General features: G+C 35.9%; 1 protein-coding gene across 3 annotated transcripts in view; it reads left to right on the top strand.

Moving 5' to 3' along the window:
- Nucleotides 1-21,659, top strand: part of LOC145662247 (glutamate receptor 1-like) — a 1,126,308-nt gene that overhangs the window by 457,862 nt on the left and 646,787 nt on the right. For all 3 annotated transcript variants that reach the window (XM_081727625.1, XM_081727624.1, XM_081727626.1), the window contains exon 3: nucleotides 18,409-18,536. In XM_081727625.1, coding sequence (XP_081583751.1) covers nucleotides 18,409-18,536 — 128 coding nt within the window. The remainder of the gene's footprint in view (nucleotides 1-18,408; nucleotides 18,537-21,659) is intronic.

The following is a 21,659-nucleotide window of genomic DNA, read 5'->3' as shown; positions in this document are numbered from 1 at the left end:
ATCCAAAGTATTTCGTTATACATGGACGAAATATGGTTCAATCACTATGATCCTGAAACGAAACAACAGTCAATGGAGTAGTAGCACTCATTTCTCCCTCGCCCCAAGAAGTTCAAGATACAGAAGTAGGTTGAGAAACTGTTTGGAACATTCTTCTGGGATAAGTATGGACTCGTACTCGTAGACTACCTCCGCTACGGTCAGATATTTAATCCAGAATCTCTGCATTACTTACAAAACTGAAAGAAAAATTCAAAGTTCAACGCCGCGGAAAATGAAAAGAATGGAATTCTGTTCCTTCAGGAGAATATACCTGTCCATCAAGCCCCTGCGAACACAACTGACATTGCATAATCTAGGATTTCAATGTTTAGATCATCATTCTTATTCCGCAGATTTAGCTCCGTCTAACTATTACGTGTACTTATTTTCCAAACTTAAATAACACTTGAAAGGACGCCATTTTAGATCTGATAGGGGTAGTGCTACGAACAGTGGTGCGAGGAAATCTTCAGACTTTTTAACTTTTCTGCAAAAACTGGAGCACTGTACAAGGTAGTATATTGACTCCGGGGGAAGTGTAGAAGAAGTAAAACTTCACCATTCCACGTGCACTCCTGGGTTGGGCTACGAATTTTTCAGCAGTTCCTAGTCAATATAGTATACGTCACGTCAGTACTTTGAAACAAAATAAGTAAGGGAGTACTAGTATAAACCAATTACTAACTAAAGATCAGCATTCTGACAATACGTTTTATTGGGAATCAATTTAATTCCATAAATTTATTATTATTATTTGCAGGAAGGGAAAACACAACTCTTTTTATCCCTTTCAAAAATTAAGCCCTTGTGGTTGCAAACTAAGCTGTTATAAGCACATCCTCTGAATATTGAAAGCCGAGAATACTGTTTCAGAAAAAAGAAATATAGAACCTTTAAATAAAACAAAATATGAAACTAAAAACTTCAAACCTGGATAAATACAAACAAGTTACGTAACTGTTTTTACCTTTCTTTTGTTCCCTTCGAAGTTGATCCAATGAGAAGAAAATAAATCGACCAAATCTAGTATTGTTCGCTAGGCACAATAATTAAAAATCATAAGAAAGAAGTATAACTAAAATTTACCTCAAAAGTGCTAAATTAGGAAACAGAAGTATGCGTGCATACCCAGGCGCTCTAAGAAGAAAGGTTGAGGACTAATCTGCCACATAGTAAATGCATGGAAAGTAGACTACAATTTGACGATGAGATTGGTTATGATACTGATATAAAATACTGCATGTAGAATGTTTATTTGTTGATTTGTAAAAGTCAACTGCCATGTAATCAGTTGAATTGAAATAAGTCATCATCGATGACGTCACAGCTAGCCCAGGCGCTGGACCTGGAACTGGAAGCACCATCGTTAAATTGTGGATTGGTTGTATTTCTGTAGACTCCCTTGTCCGAATTCCAGTAGTACTTCTTTCGGCAGGTTCTTACAAACACTTCTCATTTCTCCGTACACCCATATGAATCATTATAATTGTATTTAGAATTTTCAACCTAATTACCTAGGTAGATATAAAGGGCCGGATTTCCCAATAGGCCCGGTAGGCCCGGGCCTATGGGCGCAAGCTCCCAGGGGGCGCACGGCCGAGAGAAAAAATAAAAAATATCTAGAAATAAAAATAAATAGCCATAACTTAACATATTTTTTGAATTGATTAAAAAAATCAAGCTTATAAAGCATTCTGATTTTGAAGTTCATTGGAACAAATAATTGTTGGTAAAGTTAAACTATTTTTCAACATTATGCATCAACTTCGTTACAACATTGATCTCAAACACGGGAGAACTGGCTGTTTTTTTTTTACTTATTTACTTTTTTCTACTACAGAGTTTTTTTTATTTCTTTGCACAAATAGCTAAATTGAACAAAACCAAAGTTATTCACCAATCTTTTGTTAATAAATTAACGATATTTTGTTAAGCCCAGAACCAAGTAAATCCCTCAAAAAACTTGCAATGATAAAATTGCATCGTGGAGTGGTGTTTAAGCAATTAACATATAGGTCTGATATAATTTTTTAATAAAGGTTTTTAGGAAAGTAACTTTAACCAGACTAGGTGGCGGAAAAAATTATTGGGCCTAGGGGCGCCAAAATGCTAAAACCGGCCCTGTAGATATCCTATTTGTTTCCTTCAATAAACAAAAAACGATCTCCGTGGATTGAAGAACCGAACAGTTTACTACATTTGTATTAAAAAAACTTTCATTCTTGCAATGAAATGTGAAAATTAAATCTGTGCGTGGGAAGAAAGAAAAAGAATGAAAAATAAGTGGTTTTTTGCACAATGAAACACTGTCTGTCTAGAGAAATCAATCAATACAATAATCTATAATGACAAATATGTTAATTTTTAAATACTAATCCAAAAATTGCAAGAATTTCATAAAAAAAACTATATTTAAGGCTATGAGCATTTTTTAGATTTGCATGGCTAAATACCTCTCCAAATAGACTAGATTTAGGCAAAAATAGGCTAAATTGGTATCACTGACCTGCACTGGGGCTCTGAAAAGCTGTTATGGTACTGTTCTTGAGATTTTACCGAGCAAAGTTACTCAAGTGGAAGAGCGTTGGCTTCGCATTCGAGAGGTCGTGGGTTCGATTCCCCCTGCCGACCATCTTGACGGGTTTTCCAGGGCTTTCCCCAGTCCTATCGTGCAAATGCCGGGATGGTACCTACTAAACAGACCTTGGCTGATCCTTTCCCAAATCTTATTGCTGTTGTTAAATGGCCAGTATAAAATGGCGTCTGAGCTCTATCTGGTGATTCTTAAATAAAATAAAATAAATTTATATCGGAATAGAGATTATCGCTACTCTGTAACGTTTCGCTCTTACATTGGTTACTAATTTTCATAATTTATTTTCATAAAGAAAAAAACTGTAAAAGATAGTAAGAAATTATTATATCGCAAGGATAGGTTCTATTTCCTCCTTATCTTCCTATTGTAACTGAAACCTATAACTTCTTGTAAAGATATTAGACAGTCTGGAAATCTATGCACATAGTTTCCCGTAGTGGAAAAATCTAAGATATTTTGTTTCTGCAGCAATGAACAACCGAGTTGCGTAAGTCACATTAAATATTGCTTATGATGGGCACAACAGTATGAGGGGCTTATCATGTCACAGCATTATACACCCCGTGAAGGAGTTTGGGTTATTCACAATATGAACATTTTTCTATTTGCCTTCACCCTTTATCCCAAATGTTTTGTAAGATGAATAAATATTTGCAAATAGAAACTATTTAAATGTTTAAATTTGTCAAGTAGAAAGCCGTTTCGTTTCATTTTAGCGTTGTGTCCCACGAACAGATTCATATTCGTATTAACGCGTTGAGCATTAAACTGACCCGTCAATCTCAATGGCACTACGGGTAGCCTATCAGACAAGGATGATATCAATAGTTACTTCCATAGGAAGATTGTCCATATCTTGGGATCAATTGGATACATCACCTCCATACACTAAGTTTAGTTTCCTAACTTTCCACTCTCTACAACCTGGCTAAAATTGATGGTGATCCATTAACTACTAGTTAAAATTTGTCTTCGGACAGACATGGAGACAGAATACACAAGGTTTGATTGGAAAGTTTTAAGATATATGGTGCTACTGCTCAAGAGGAGTAGATATAATTGCCCGTTAGCGTAGAAGTGATAGCAGAGATTCTTTTAGCACCTTGATATGTGATAAAAGAATCACTGCGATACCTTTGTTCAATGCAGCGTACCAACCTGTTGAGTGCGGGCGTATGGGTAGTGGTGTATTATTAATTGCGCAAAATGTATGAAAATCTGGAACAACGCCATTGTGCCAAATTTTGTTCTACAAATCGGGAAATCTACCTCGGAGACCAGAGCCGTAATTTGTGGGGTGCAGGGGGCAACTGCCTCCCAGGAGAGCTCCTGCCGTTCGAGGGGGACTCATTTTAAGATAAAATTTTCTTACTCCATATACGATAGAACATGAAATTATAAAAGAAGCATCAAAAAGGTTCACTACATTACATAAACAAAACAGCACACAAAAGATCGATAAAACGAAAATGAATCATTAGCTCATTTCAGTAAAAATGTCTACTTTTAGGGGCCCAAGAAACAATATTTATTGGTATGGCTTTGAGATTTGTCATTATTGTCCTCTTAATTAATTTGCCATGTATAGAACGGGCCCAGGGGCGCAACTAACGGACGCGCAAACCTTACCGCGCGGGTGGGCCCATGGTTTCTGAGAGGCCCATAAAGAGTAAGGGGCCCAAGAATTAGAGAAACAACTTTTTCAGGGGAGCCAAATACGCGTATTAATGCTCCGCCCCCCCAAGAAAAAATCTAAGTTACGGCGCTATCGGAAACTTATGAACTCCTAAAAACTGCTTTTGGAGATAAGTGTCTGAGCCGGTCTAACGTGTTTATCTGGTTTAGCAGATTCAAAGATGGTCGCGACTCGGTCGAAGATGAATCCCGGTCCGTTGGCCCTTCCACATCATAAACTAAGGTAACATTGTGGGAGCTCATGTGGTTCGGATTCCACGTTAATCAGTAGGCCCATGTCTCATACAGACTCACTGCTGAAAGGGACGCTAAACTAAAATCAACTCAATTCAACTGAAAGTTCGCGATTTAGTGCGCCTGAACCGCAGACTTACAATTAGGGATATAGCTGAGGACCTGAATTTAAGTTTCTACGGTTCTAACTGACGATTTCAATATACATCGAGTGTCCACGAAATTCATTCCGAAATTGTTGTCAGACGAGCAGAAACAACAACGACTGGAAGTGTCCTCAAGACCTGCTTAAACGGGCCGAAACGGACCAGGAATTGTTAAATATCAGATGGTGAAACATGGGTTTATAGGTATGACACAGAAAGAAAGGCCCAACCTTCTCAGCGGAAGAGCCTAAGGAAAAACGTTGACTCAATTTAAGACATCCAGGTAAATAAGCTTACGTAAGAATTAAGACATTAAGGAGAGAGATCTTCACACATTTACGAAAGATAATTTTCAGGAATGCTTCCAGAAGTAGAAACCCCATTGGTATTGGGGTGTTTAGAAAGCAGGTTGAAGGGACTTCTGGTAAACCAAACTTCTTATTGAATTAATAACCGAAGTCGAAAGTTAGTACACAAATTAAGAATAGACAAAATGAGTGCGCATGAGGTTAATAAAAATAACATCTACTCCTTCAATCCCTTTGCAAAAGTTTCTGCCAATGCTTATAGTCTCTCGTTTCTAGTTTCCAATCACAGTTGACTCTTTTTTTTTTCTGGAAAGAAACGATTTCCTGGAAAAGAACGTAAATCAAGACAAACGAATATAATGCTTCCTGTATGAGAAGAAACGGAAGTAACGTCAGAGGTCGTGAGGGATTAGGGGAGGGTAACGCGTGAACGCACTTTGCTCCCTTTCCCCTGTCCCGTCTTCCTTTATAGACTTTCTTGTCGCACAAGTTTCTGGAGGATCAAAAAGTTTTCTACCCTGGCTCCCGAGGGCCCGGCTCCTCTCGCGAACTTTCACGTTTGGAAGACAGACTCCATAGTTTCTTTGTATTTTGGAACATTTTCTCTTTTGGTGTTCACTGGCTGATTTTCTCTTACGTCAATTGTCCCTGTTGTACATTTTTACAACACAAAAATACGTGTTGCAATGCATTTACTATTATGGTCACAAAGATTTTAATCATTTTATTTTAATAGATTGGTTAAAATTTAATGTCTCATTTCAGCACAGAGTCTATATGAGGTGGTCCTATTGTTTTAATGTGATTGGTTGGTTAAAGTTACAAGCTCCTTCTACTGTATCAGAAGGAACTTGGCATTTAAAGTGAATTCAACCCTTTCAAGTTTTATCCTAATACAAACACCCTCAGTTGGGATCACATCTATAACTACTTTGCCACGCATAGCTATAATTCTAAATTCCTTTTTTATTATGTTATTATTCACTTCAAAATCTTTTTATCATCTCAAATTCTGTCCAGGAATTTGAAACTTAAAAATATAAAATGCAAATCTGTTGTACTGTGTGGTTGCAAAACGTGGTCGCTTACTCTGAGGAAAGAACGTAGGCTTAAAGTATTTGAGAACAAGATCCTGAGACAAATATTTGGATCCAAGAGGCACGGGAATAGTAAACGGTGGAATTTTCATAACGAGAAAATGCATAGTTTATACCATTTATCAACTATTGTTGTGTTTATCAAGTCTAGAAGACTCCTGTGGGTAGGTCATGTAGCAAGAATGGAAGAAAATAGGAACTTTTTCAAACTTTTAACTGGAATTCCAATCGGAAAACGACCGTTAGCAAGACCTAGGTGCAGATGGGACGGCAATATTAAGATGGATGCCGCAGAAATAGGAACACAAAGTAGAAACTGGATCCAGTTGGCTAAGGACAGAAATGAACGAAGAGCTTTTGTGAAAGCGGCATTGAACCTCCGGGTCCATAGGCCATAGAGTTAGTTATCATATACTGCGTTAGATTCCTTAACTGGATACTTAATCACACGAATGAATCCAGAGTTCATTTTGACAAAATCAACGATGGATATGAATATCTTTAGTCCTTTATTTGGAACTCATCAACGTCTTAACATTTAAATAACACAGACTGAAAATATCATATAGTGTTGCACATTATCAAATGGATACAGGCTATATACCTAGTAACTAATATTATACGCTATAATTATACTGACAGTCATGTGTATATACAAAAACAACTGACTCACTGACATAAAGTCACCGGTAATTCTCGTTGATGTGAAAAGTTGAAATTTTCCATGCTTATGTTTTTAGGAAAGAGACCAACAAGAAAATTATTAATTTTTTTTTCATTTTCACGAAATTTTGTGCTGGTGGATGGATTTTCCTCAATGGCGTGTCGTATGATCTCAGAATCTGCTGCAGTAGGGTGGCTGGGCCTTGGGTGATCTTCAACATTTTTGAACCTGCACCAAATTTCTAGACCGAACTGCAGTGTATCTATAAAGTTGCGCAACCCAAAGTTTGATTGCGTATATTTTTTGATCAAAGAATGATAAAAACGTGAGACTTGAAACAAATGTAAACATGTTCTATGTAAATATTTTAGAGATCATGCCCAATGCTGGAACTTGTAACGTTTTTGTGTAGTTACAAGTACAGAAATTGTAAAATTACAAAAAGTGTAAAATAAAAAATGAACAAAATCAAGAAAATCAATATTCAGTTGCAGAGAACTGATTTCCTGCGAGTGAATTCCTGTGTATATCTACAGTATGCATCAACATTTATCCATTGGTGCGAAAATGTGACAAGGTTTATGCAGTATTGCCAAATGAAAAGGCTATTTAATGCAAGTTCGTAAAATGGGTGATTTTTGGCAGAAACATGGCCCCTGGCAACACTGTTGTCGTCAAATTACTGCAACAGGTGTGTTTTAGGTCAATTAATGATAAGTAATGAGAATTTGCGCATAATTAATAACATGAATTTTTATGCAAAATTTTGCGATATCGCAAATTTAGCGCAAATTTTTGATTACATTTGTTTCAATTCTCAGGTCTTTATCATTCTTAGATCAAAACATATACGCAATCAAACTTCGGGTTGCGCAACTTTACGGTCACACTGCAGTTTCTATGCTGTGGTTCAGTGCAACTTTACGTGTCGCATATGTGCGTCGACTACGTGGGTGTTCCGGGCTCCAGCACCCACACAAATAATCTTGTGGATGCGTTGCACCCACAAGATTTTTAGTTTGATAGCAACAAAATAAAATAAATATTTCTCACTTGCCATTATCAAAAGAGGTAATAAGCAATTAGAACATTCAGATATAAGTTAAAATTTCTAACCTATAAAATTTGATTGTTTCAAATGTGTTTGTGCAAAGGCAACCAACCAACACACTCCCTCTTACTTGCTTGTCTCTGGCCTAGTCAAAGGCAGTCCCCATAATTAAAAAAAAGTGGAACTATATTTTGAATAGAATCGAGAATAGCCTTTTATGACAGTGTTCATTTTAACCAAAAGGAATTCAATCAAAACATATTGAGACTCCCTTGAAAATATATAACACGTCCTGCCATTATGCACTCACATAATGGTTGGGTTGCTGCTACCGCAATTCGAACTCATAGAGATACAGTAACAGTTGGCATATTAGACGCTTCCCAGATAGCACAGAAAAATTTTTAAAAATTTTTAAAAATTTGCAAACGCAAACTAAAAAGTTTGCAAAAAACTTGCCTTTTCAAATGAGAAAATTTGCCGAAAGTTCAATGGAAATAACGAAGTTGACGCTGGCTGAGTTTGCAGCAAAGTTGCCTCAGAAAACGAAAACATCTGCCAATACAAACGAAATGTTTGCGACTGCACAGCAAGAAAGTTTGCCAGGACTTTGCTCCAAATATTTTGTGTAAATTTTCTTTGACAAAATTTCCGAAAATGATCTGGTAAATTTGGTGAAAATATTAAAAGGTTTGCAGCAACGTTACAGAAAGTGTTCTTATGATCGCAAGATCATGTTTGCTGCAAATGTATCAGATAATGTTTGCTGCAAATTTATAAAGTAATGTTTGTTGCAAATTTATAAGCTGATGTTTGTTTCAAATTTACAAGGTCATGTTTGTAGCAAATTTAGAAGGTACTGTTTGTTGCAAATTTGGTATAAGGATAAAATATGTATCAAAATTCTGAAAGTAGTGATCGAGGTATAAGTCAAAATATTAACTGCTTGCGATTTAATATTATTAAAACATAGGAAACACAATCTACCATTCCGGTTGCATTTATGGAGTAATCACCTGTGACGTTTAGAAGATATTTTTCATTGTTATTTCCAGGTTCTGCCTAAATGTAATCGGAATGAGACATTGTGTTTCGTATGCTTTAATAGTCTTTAAATCCAAGCAGTTTATATTCTGACTTGTACCTCACTAGTTTCAGAATTTTTCTACATATCTTAATCAAAATTTGCAGCAATTGTCTTGAAACTAGTACAACTATATAAAAAGATCAAACGAGGTGGGCTGATAAGGGTCATTTTTCGCCCATCGAATACCGGAAAAATGAAGAGTAAGATTCAGACAAGTTTGCAATGTCTGTATATTGGAAGATATGTTTTGTATGTGAATATAATAGATATGTGAGAAAGAAAATAAGTCATAGAAATTAGTGCCCAAAAAGAAGTAGTTTTGCGTCATTTTGACAATGTTTGCTGTCGTTGACATAGGCTTGTAGTAAGAAGGATTCGATGAACCTAAATAAACCAGACTCGTAATAATATAACGCTGTGTAAGCTTTGATATGAGGATCAATTTATTTTGGTTGTATTTCTTTCGACCTATGAGAGAACAGAATGTATCTAGCCTCTATAGACACTTTACATTTTTCCGGTGTTCGATGGGCGAAAAATGACCCTTATCAGCCCACATCCTTTTGAAGAGAGCAAATATAGAAGGTAGTTTGCTACCTTCCAGCTGCACTTTTCTTGTTCATAAAATAAGAAGTAACTTATTAACGACTATTTTAACGTCATTTAATTTATATATGTGTATACATAAATACTAAAAAAATGCAATAGAAAACGCCTAAACCTGAATATTTCTGAAGGCTACATCAACGTTTATTCCATCACTTACTCTTGTAATGGACACGGAAACTTTCTCTGGTTCCTCGTAGGGAGATTTCGACTTAAAAGCGAGTCATTGAAACAAATCTAATAAATTTGACCTTTCAACGAATTTGGCCTGTACATTTTAATCCAAAATTTTACGAAGTCAGGTGCACAATCGCTCAGCAAAATAGCAATTGACGACAAATTACCCAACAACAACACATTATACTCGAAGATAATGCACAAGGGAAGACAGACACTTCCAAATCCATAAACAAACATAGCGGCATCCAGATGGCTCCAAGAACAAAGGATTAAGCCTTTTCTAAATTGTCATGTCGAAAAAAACAGTAAAAATCATGGTAATGGCACAACCGTATTAGAATGTGTGAGGGCAAACTTATAAAAATAACTATAAGATGATTAGGATGAAACATTAAAAAATTCTAAACGGTAAATAAAGGGCATTTTATATATATATATATATATATATATATATATATATATATATATATATATATATATATATATATATATATATATATATATATATATATATTGCTTGATTTTGACTTTAGAATGACAATGTACTACAAACTATAATACTTAGTAATCATATTACAGAATGCATAAGGAAATTAACAAAAACTGTTTTATTAAAAAAAAGTTGAGAAAAGCAAGTTGTTGTGTATATATAATAATACTTAGTACCAGATGCCAATTTCTGAAGTCTCTTCACAACGCTTCCCACCACTTTTTTTGACTTTGAAAATTGTGCGAAAATGGAAGAAAATATCAAAATTTCGAATTCTGCAACCTTCCTATCTCGAATCAACCTGATTTCGCATCAAGCACAGATAGAACACACTCAACATGTAAAAATAACTATTCCATTTAGTAAAATCATCTGCTTATAAGCGAACCCGGCAACAAAAAAAGAGTGAAACCTAACTTTATAGAACATCAAAATTTTTATAATGTGGATCCGTCTTTTCTTAGTGACACGCACTAAACATTTTTCGCTACTTGCCAAATATAAAAAAAAACTTACGAAGATAAACGCACAGACAAAAGATATAGGATTGCAGGATATGTCCTTTGTCTGTGGAAAAGCGTACTTAAATTTCAAATTATACTTAACGAATTCGCAATTTATCTACTTACTCAACGATCATATCCCTGTACTTACTTTTACACACATTCACAAAATAACGTCAGGCTGCCTGGGTCAATAAAAACATGTGATAAGAAACCAGTGAGTTTATTCTGGAGTCCTCTGATGTATTGGCTTTTCTCGATTCTCACTTCCGGCTTGTTTTGTCACAGTTGATGTAGCGAAGTGAATTTTGGGTACGATGCGCGCGCACTCGGATATATTATCACATATTTGCTTTCAGCAAATTTTCAAAACAAATTTCTTAAAGAAATGCAAACTGTTTGCGACGGCAAACTTTCAACGCTATATTTTCAAAAAAGATGCAAGTTAATTGCAGTGGTGAATTTATTTTTACAAATCAGTGAAAATTTGCATATCATATTGCAAGCTTGTAATAAATATTAAGAAATTTTGCCTTCGCAAATTTTCAGATTGTTTGCTCCACTAAACGAAGCAAAAATTTGCCGCAAGTATTCGTGCTATCTGGGTTGTTGAGCACTCATCGTCACTAACATTAAAAATTGAATGAATATAGTGACAAAGCGGAAACCTCCGTGCTAAATAGTCCGCTGGTTGCACTACCTCTTGGGTCGGTTTGACTTTATACAGTGAAACCTGTCTATGTTGGCCACCATCGGTTCCATCGAAAAGTGGCCAACTTAGACAGGTGGCCAACTTATAGAAAATAAGTGTGATTTGTGTATTTTTAGAATAGGATTTCTAGTATTACTTGATTGTAAAATTTTAATAAGCAGTGGCACGACAGCTACTTATAAATAATGTATATAGAGTAATCATAAAAATATAGAGTACTAGAAAATATCAGTATAGTACGTATGTTTAATATATGTGCATACCTTTCTCTTCCTGAAAACTAGTCTGGTACATTGGATTATTCGGATTGAAAACACAATAACATAAACAACCATGAAATAGAAGCGTGTGTACGCAGTTTACTGAAATTGATATTATAGCACACCAAGTTATGCAGATTGAAAACAAGAAAAGCTAAGTTATAAATTGTGTTTTCATTCATATGCAATTTATATGACTTCTTTTCAGTTGTTACTGAATATTGGTTCATTCTAGACATATTTGTTTTATTCTTTTTGGCAGATATGCACATTCTAATATTGTAGTTAATTACCTCTTGTTAATGAGCTAGAAATGTTTCCCTCGGAGCAAAAGATGTTTTGAGAATCATCATCAGGGAATTCATACCTCAAAAACTCCGCTATCTTTTGACAAGCCGACAGGTGCCACTAGTTGACAATTGAGTTAGTTTTAACCTTGAGAATTTTGCGGAATTACTAAAGCTCCCCACTGATGAGAGGAGTAGATATAGCTAATGGTTTTACCAAAACAGACAGGGTAAACAAAGACGTACAACCATTTCCTGAATTCCTGTACGTGCTTTTTCTTATTCACACCTTCCTTCCCTTACCCCTTTATGAGGGTAGTGTTCTGGCCATTGACCTCCAAGAACAATCATGCCTCTTTGTGTCCAGTCACAAATGCAGAACATCTGTCTCTCATATGGGAATTCGAGAGTTAAGAAAAATAACAAAACTCTATTTTGCGTGGCCAAGATACACAGGTAAATTTATCGTTACCATCATAGGGTAAACATTGCTTCAGTGTGGCCAACTTCCAAGATAGACAGGTGGCCAACTTATAGAGTAGTAAGTAACGAATGTCTTATGGGAAAATGCAGGTTCAAGACGAACTAGGCAGGCCAAAGGTGGCCAACTTAGATAAGCAGGTGGCCAACTTAGATAAGCAGGTGGCCAACTTAGAGAGGTGGCCAAGTTAACAGGTTTCACTGTAACTTTTGGTCACTAACGGTGTATACTCGCGCATGCTATTTGAGTTGTGAAAAGATTGTGACTAACTCTTGTACCTTTTAAAATTCAACATGTAACAGAAGTAATCCTTCTTTCGAAAATCTCTTTTTTATTAATGAAAAGATATGGTATCATGAATAATAACATTTGGGTTACGTTTAGCAGGAGGGTCCAGAAGCATGTAAAAAACACAAAAATTTACAGGAGGAATGGATTGTTTAAATACTTAGACCTAACATAATCTAACCAAATCTAACTTAATCTAAGCTAACCTGAACTAATCTAAACTAACCTTATATAAGCAGAAATAAGCGAAATTCCATCAGTTTTTGGAAAATTTTGCTAGACCCCTACACTAACATAATGTAACATAAACTAACCTGACCTATCCTAAAGTAACCCAAACTTACCTAACCTAAACTAATTTAACCTGACCTAAATTAACCTAATGTGAACAGAAATGACCGAAATTGTAACATTTCTTAGAAACAATTGCTGGATCCGTTCTGCTAAACATTAGCCTAAAATTTAAGTGACAATTCATATAGTTATAAATGGACGAATTTTTAAAATTAAAATTGAAAGGTAAAGATCTAATTAACACGATTATCAATATTACTTTATTTAAGTGAACATGCTATACTTGTAATTTTGGATTACAAATTCCTGAATCTACTTGTGAAATGAACCGTGATGGAGCTACACAAGAATTACCTCTGTTTATAGCAAGTAGAGATTTGGTTCTTTATAATTTAAAAAGCTTTTCTATTTTTGTTCTATTGTGGTGTTAATACCTTCACCTTTGTTGTTCAGTGTTGGGTGTCAAAGATGTCAAGAGTACGTAAGGCTCTCTATTGTTAGTTATTTCTTATTGCAAGAAATGGAGTATTTCACCTATTTTAGTCTTTTCCAGGAAATCTGGAAGCTAATTTTGCGTATGTTTTTACTCTATACTCTTTTTACTTCAGAAAAGAACTAAACTTTTCTGCTACTTTTAAGATCTAAGTTTCATTACTTCTAAGCTTTTTCTTCTATTTCTTGTTTTATTGCAAAACTTGGAAGAAAATTTTGATTCAATATAATATAGTGTAAAGTTATTAGTATTAGTGTGAAAGTAGTCAAAGAATACTTGTTATAATGTTAACTGTTTAGTTAGTTTCTAACCAGATGTCACCGCCTTTTAGTGGTGCTTATCGTACAGAGAAAGAAACTACATTTTTAAAATGCGTGGTTAACAATGTGTGCTTTCAAGCTAATTTTGTATTTCCCACGATTATATTAAAAGTACACATTTTTTTATCGATATTTTAAAAAAAATCAGATTACAATCGTACAGTTTCCTCATATGTTTGTTTATTACATACAATTTACATTTATAAATATAAATACACTTATAAATTTAAATTTCATGAGTTAGTAACCATTTGCCAGAATTTTTTTCTAAATGGAACCTCAGACCGCAAACTCAGCGAAAAGCTGGAAACTTGGCGACATTAGCTCCTCTAACATGTGACGACGGAACTAACCATTCGATCTGACGTGACCTACGTGGAAATTTCGAAAGTAACCACAGACTAGATTTACGCTCCTTTAGTTGCGTTTGGGGGACAAGTTTTCCTGTTGACATACTTTGCGAATCTTACATATTTTCAAAGTGAACTCTTTAAAGAAATAAAAATCCATTAATAAAAAAAGCTGGAATGGAACAGCCAATCCAGAGGCAGTACAAGAAAAAGTGAACATTAGCTTATTTGATCTTTCAGCACTACATCTAACACTGAGATGCGAAGCAGACGAAAACAATTCGTCGGTTACTATGACAACCCATGACGTTACCTTCCAAGACCGACGGCAGCGCCATCCACACACGACGAAACTGATCCCGCCCACCAAGAGCGTTGATTGGTTCTTTCGCTGTGCAGATGATCCAAACTGATTTCAATAGCGCATATAGGAAGTTGCTCATCTGTATGTATTCTAGTCTGTGACTACGACCTTTGGAAATCAGAAGGAAGACCGTATATGATGTCCTTTGATTATTTTCAGGTTCACCAAGGGTTTGAGTTTTACTTCCATACTACTATTCTTTTTCAGATTGCAAGAAAAATAATGATGGGAGATCTGAACGTGGCACAGGATCTACTGCGAGCCCTTCCTCGGTGATCTTCCCAAAATCCTTCAAAATTCTCAAACAACAGATTTCTGACAAGGGACGATAAATGCAGGGAAGCAATGCGAACACAAATATTAATACACGTGCTTATTCTTATTATATATATACACACATCCACATGTAACGTTCAGCTTTCATGTTAACCCACAACAGATAGGATCCAAGATTATAAGAGGAAAAAATGCCTATTCCAAATTAAACTCAGCTTTTGTCTTGTTTTGTACTGCTTCGACATATGATCTGCGAACAGTGATTATTACGCCTGTTAATAAACCGATCTCTTATAAATTAAGTACAGTGTAATTGCTGCAAAAAAATGTTGCCCCTTACTCTTCCTTCTAGAGTTACCCAGGGGACAGAATTTTAGTGACACAATACGAGACGTGGCTGAAAAATTCTAAAAGAAACAGATACCTTCTGAGGGACGAGGTGTCACTTTTATGGCACCTTTTGTAGACGAGGTAAACCTGAACTCTTTGTTTCCTTCCATCTTTTACGTAATGAAAGACACCTATTTCAATGTTACGGAAATAGTTCTACTTTGTAATGAAGCTTCCATACTCGGTGCCATTATTCTTCATGGAGAACAAATAATGTGCACAATACGATGAATATAACTTCTTTTTGTTGTGGCCTGGATCGGCTCCAGAGACAATGGTTTGATTTTCGGTACAATATTTCGTGGTTCGGAGTCTACGTTAAGGTTTAGGTTTACGTCCCATATTGTTTAGATTCTAAATGATTAGTTAAACTTCAAACTAATAATCCAATCTCGAGAACTGTGGATCTGGAGTCACGTGTTGAGGATCGATCTTGAGCTCCTCCGTGGCTAAGCGATTAGCGTACGCGCCTTTGGCGTGGGAGACCCGGGTTCGATTCCCGGCGGGAGCTCATGTGGTTCGGATTCTACGTTAATCAGTAGGTCCACGTCTCATATAGCCTCGCTGCTGAAAGGGACGCTAAACTAAAATCAACTCAACGAGGATCGATCTTGATGTCCGCCGCACCACCAGTAATCTAACTTTCTGTGACGTATTTTTCTCTCTCTCTCTCCAGTAGAGCATGATTGTTATGCCATATCTTTAAGCAATTTTAGCTGTTCCTTCTGCAATAGTCAACTCCCAAATACTTTTTTAGTTTAAAATCTTACGATTATTCGCGTAGACTGAGGAGGACGGTGATAATACGACGAAAGACAATGATAGGCATACTAATAGTGTTGGGAAAAGAGTTAATCCGAGAAGACCCATGCACACGGTGTTTGTTCACCAATCCACCATATGTGAAAAAAAAACAGAAAATAAACATACAAACAGAAAACCAAATAATCAACTTTAAGTTTCATTATAATATCTACTTAACTTTAGAACATATTAACACAGTTGATAGGGAGCGTGTCTTTAGACTCGATAGAAGATAATTCTAATTTGGAGGGACCCTCTATAAATGGTCTTAATAAGAAAAGATTTCTCCATCCTTGAGAAGTGTGCTTAGAGTCACAAGCTTTTTCGAATCCATGTTTGATATACTTCTGCAATCTACTGTTATTTTTTAAAACAAATCTTTGTTTGAAAGCAGTATAAATACTTACTATAAACACCTGAACAAAGAAAGTGTCTACCCCCGCTTACTCTATGATATTTGAGTGCTTTAGTCAAGGATTCCGATGTATAAAGGTAAAATATTAAATATTACACACTTTCTTATGATCCTTTTCTCATGAGATTCTACAACTCTCTCATTTATTTAAGTGCTTTAATAGGCGATGCAGAAGTATGTAGCCAGCTCAATTCCTTACAGGTGGATCAGAAATTAATTAATATTGAAGGGCAATTACGGGATTAAGGAACAGCAAAGAATTTTGTTTATTATGGAATCGGTAACATTATTAGAGGTTCTTTTCACCTTTAATTCTTGGCTGCTTTTAAAAAGAACATACTAGTACACTGAGAAAAAAATGTAGATGGCGTACTTAAAAAGATAGGTTACATGCGTAATTCCTGTAGTTTTTGGACAACGTACAGCAGACGTATAACTGAAAACGCATGTTTTATAATACTTCTCGTATAACTGTTCCATCTATACATACCTTCTGTATGAAACAATGTAGGCGGTCAGGATCTCACATACAAATGGACGTATATAACATATAGCCGACGAAGGTAACATAAGTATACGGATGTGATATACGGAAAACTGTTAGATGTCAGACATCTGCAACGGCATGATGTAACATCTAAGGGCAGTGCCTATGTAGCATATGTATAACGTATGCTCTGTACTGATTTCTATAGTAAGCAAGAGGATACCGTATATTTGTACTATATACCGCTGTCCGGACAACGGATTTTTCCCTGTGTATTTACCTAAATGAACAAATGAAACGTTCAGGTGGGGCTAAAGACGGCCGAAGAAGTGCTAAGCATCTCTAGATAAGGACATGCTCTCCCGTTTTTTGTGTTCCATGAATGCAATTATTCTTTAGAAGTGATGCTGTTCTCATGCCTTTGAAGTTTGTTATGACGCAATAACAGAATACTTGAGTTTCAGGAGAAAAGTCAATATGAGAATATTAGTTGAATCTAGCTGGATGCATATAATTTTACATCGAAATTGGTAAAATGGCCAAATTGAATTTAATTTGGTAAATTAAATGTCAAATAAAAACGACCATTACGAAGACCTAGGCCCAGATGGTAGGACACTATTAAGATAGATCTCGCAGAAATAGAAATACAAAATAGAATCTGGATTAAATTAAGGACAGAAGTCAATGGAGAGCTTTTGTGAACGGGACATTGAACCTTCAGGTACCATCAGGCCCGTATTTAGGTAAGTGCTATTCTGTGCTCGAGCACAGGGTGGCAGAATTTAGAAGGCCGGAAAATTTTGGATCTTTAAAAAATTCAGAATAAAGTAATATTTAAAACTAGCAACCCGCAGAGTCCAGCACAAGCGCGAGAATATATGTTCAACTGTTTAATTCGCTATAAGTACAATAGTTACTAATTAGCTAGCTTACCGGTATCTGATTATTTTTAAAAAGTCATCCTCTCCCTCCCCACTCCAAGGGGTGAAGATGAACATCACAAAAACTGATACCTTTAATCTCAGCGACTTCGAAAACTATAAATTCAACACTAATATCTTTCGTTTTTGATTACTTTTAAAATCTCGCCTCATAACTGGGGAGCGGAGTATGACCTTGAAGTTGAATTGGATTAAAACTGTCACTATTCATCTCAGAGACCCCCAAAACTGTGAATTCAACTTTAATATAGGTCGATTTCGGTGGGGGAGGGGGAAGGGCGCGGAAAATTATTTAGAGCACAGGGGCGCACTATATATAAATACGGGCCTGGGTACCATAGGCCTTAGAGTTAGTTAAATATCGAGAATTTCATATCTAGTTTTCCTTCAATTTTAAAACTTTCTACAGCATTCTGTTTTAGAGAAGGCAAAAAATGATCTATCTCCTTGATTACTGGCCTGGTGATGCAATTCTGTATGCATTTCATTTCTTTCGAAGTTTTATCATATGTTTAATATTTTGTTGTTTTCTCTTCCTTTACAGTCTGTAGTCAGTTCTCTCGAGGCGTGTTTTCTATGCTGGGAGCAGTGAATCCAGATTCCTTTGACACACTCCATTCGTATAGTAACACATTCCAAATGCCATTCATCACACCGTGGTTTCCCGAAAAGGTAAGAAAAGGTTTCCAATTTTTAATTATGAAGTTGTTATAATAAAATACTTCAATGCTTTATTATATGTTATTAGATTTTATATTGAACTCTTGGTACTAGTTGTTAACAAAAGATCCAAAGATGACACATACACCAATTAGTTCGAAATTCAGGAGGGTTTTATTTACCTAATTCATTTTATTTTTACATATGACGTAGCAGTTTCAGAAAAGTGAGACTTACAAAATTAAAGTGGTAGAGAGCTGCATGATGACGTCATCAATATGGTTGTCGTGATATGAAGTTGCATCGTTAAATCATACATAACTTTTCAACCGTTCATGATTTTTAAAAAAATATTGTTTTTTTATTAACATAAATATAATAAATCATGTAATCTTTTAACATACTGGGTAAATACAAATTCATTGTTATATGTCCTTGATTCCATTGCGAGTTCGTTCGTGATTACTAGCATAATAAAGGTTATGTTGAATTTCCAATGAATGTGACTGACATTTTCGGTCCTCGCGGTGAAATATCGCACACTCCCGAAGACAAGGAAAAGAGGTAAACTCCAAACAATGACTATTGGTTTATTGTTTTTTTAAAAAAAAAATAATTTATGTTAAATAACAAATACTTGCTTGACACGTTCTGCTGGTTATATTTTGAAAATAATTTCAACGTATAGTATCAAAGAAAATTCATGAGCCCGTTTTACTTTGATTGGAATTTATCTCATCTTATTCTCCTTCTCTTCTGTTTTGCTGTTCTCTTCTGTGGCACAATTTCCACATCTTTTGGGAATGTTGGACCGTAGTCCCAGTTTATGCGACATCTCCTATTTTCCAAAAGAACAGCCGTGTTATTTGGCATCAACTCCTTCTTCAGGTTTCTTACAATTGGCTCATTCATGCCACTGACTTTTTTTTAATTTTTTGGATGAAAGTTGGATTAGATGAAGCCATCAAGATTGGACCCAATCCTTTAATTTTGAAGAATGCCTTGGACTGATACTGTGGAAATGTTTTCTTCATAAATATACGGTACTGTCCTTTACCACTTACAGAAGAATATAAACCATATCTGCACATTGTACAGAAAAAATCTCTAATCCATAGACGTTACCTCCGTTTATACTCAGTGACTCACCTAGCTGCCTAAGAGTTTTCTTAAACTCGTTACTGCATACCATTATTTCAAATGATTTAACTTTTCCATGTCTTGCAAATCATGGTATCCCGTAATTCTATTATAAGAGGATATCCAAGTTTCTCTGGGATAGAGGTCACATTAACCATCCTTCTACTGTTGTGAGAAGACAGTCCGTAATCAAACCCAACCTGAGAGCTCAAGAAGTACCGTTGATCTAAATATACCAGAATATTGCCAGACTCATGACTTACCCATGTATTTGTTTAGTGACTCACAATCTGTGCAAGAGAGAACGAAGTGGGCTCATTCCGCATCATCTTTCCTTTTGTACGTTACATTTTTGAAGAGCTAAAGTATGAATTTGCTTCGTAAAGCATTTGAAGCCCAATTTAAAATGGCAGTTCATTTATACTTCATTCCTTTACATTTTAAGTTTACTTGAGACAAAATTTTGGGGCGTGGACTTTCCGATGTTGAAATGTCTTGTATTTTTCGCAAGCATCTTGCCCTTGAGAGCAAAACGAATCAATGTCGATAGCTGCTTTGTCATCGATTATCTGTCCAATTGAAATACTCATTAGAGGTGCCTCAGTATCTAGGTTTTAAAATGGTTTTGAAAATTTATTTAGAGTTGAAATTAAATGTTGATCCTTGTAATATTTAGCAATACGTCCTTCCTATAAATAATGATATCAAATTATTTTAAGTGGGGCCGCGGTGGCTCAGTGGAGAGAGTTGCTGTTAAACTATGCTAGCGGTAGGACGTGTTGTCCGGTGCAGTGTTTGTTCGCAGTTTGACGTGCTTAGCTTTACCACTACGTGTGGTTTATTTGTGTAAGTGACTATATATTGTAAAATATTACGATGTCTCAGCTCGTTAGAAAAAATACCATCAAATGTGTATTTGATAAGAACAAACGTAATAATCGCCCGTCACCCATCGCTATTCATAAATGGATTGAAAGTTTATTTAAAGAGGACTGCCATGACATTATTGCGCTCCAACTTCACTCTGATGAATATGCTGTGTTTGTGACTTTTAATACTGATGCCATTTTTGAAAAAGTGTTAAGTAAGCTCGAACCTACGGTACCATTTAAACATAGTGACGGTAGTACCTCTTTTGTTCAACTTGTCAACGCAATGGAAAATATTACCAGGGTAAGAGTCTTTAATTTACCTATTCAACTAGATAATAATGTTATTGTGCAAATTCTGACTGAATATGGAACAGTGAAAAATATAACAAATGAGACATGGTCTCAAAATTATCCCCTTGCAGTGTCCAATGGAATACGAACTGTGAACATTGTCCTTAAAAAACCTATTCCTTCACGTTTACTCTTTAACGGCTTTCGTGGCTTCATATCATATGAAGGCCAGCCTGTAATGTGTTTTTTCTGTCGATCATTAACTCACCGACTTAGTGACTGTGATAAGAAAAGAAGACAAGAACTGAATGGCCCCCATACGTCTCAAACGTCTGACATTCGATTTACCGAATTTTTCCCCCCACTCCGCCCCGCATCTAGCGCACCGCCACTGCCTTTACAAATGTCATCTCTCGGCACTATTCCAAAAAAACCTTGTGAACAACATGTGCAATTACAACCAAACAGTTCAGCATCAGTAACTGACACCTCTACTACGATTGCTGCTCATACGGATGACAACTCTGATTCCCCATCTGGCCTTATCAACAATGCAGCTGAAGAAACACATACACCTAGTGTTAATGTTAATGACCTTGCAAGTGTAGATAATATCGATACTCCGTCTTATCTCCCTGGTAAACAGCCTGTTGGTACTGAGAGCTCCCTCCAAGCTGTGAAACAATAAACTGATATGGAATTCATTGCACCTACTTCAGATACAGAAGGTAGTGACCTTGACCTGGAAAGTGAAACAACAGACATTCCTGATACAAGGGAATTACGTTCACGAAAGAAACGAGGCTCACGTGGTTCTTATTCACAATCTGTG

The sequence above is a fragment of the Thermobia domestica genome, chromosome 10 (assembly GCF_964235325.1).
Source record: "Thermobia domestica chromosome 10, izTheDome1.hap1.1, whole genome shotgun sequence".
In the NCBI taxonomy this organism is placed as follows: domain Eukaryota; kingdom Metazoa; phylum Arthropoda; class Insecta; order Zygentoma; family Lepismatidae; genus Thermobia; species Thermobia domestica.
This window is presented reverse-complemented; position numbering and strand designations above follow the sequence as displayed.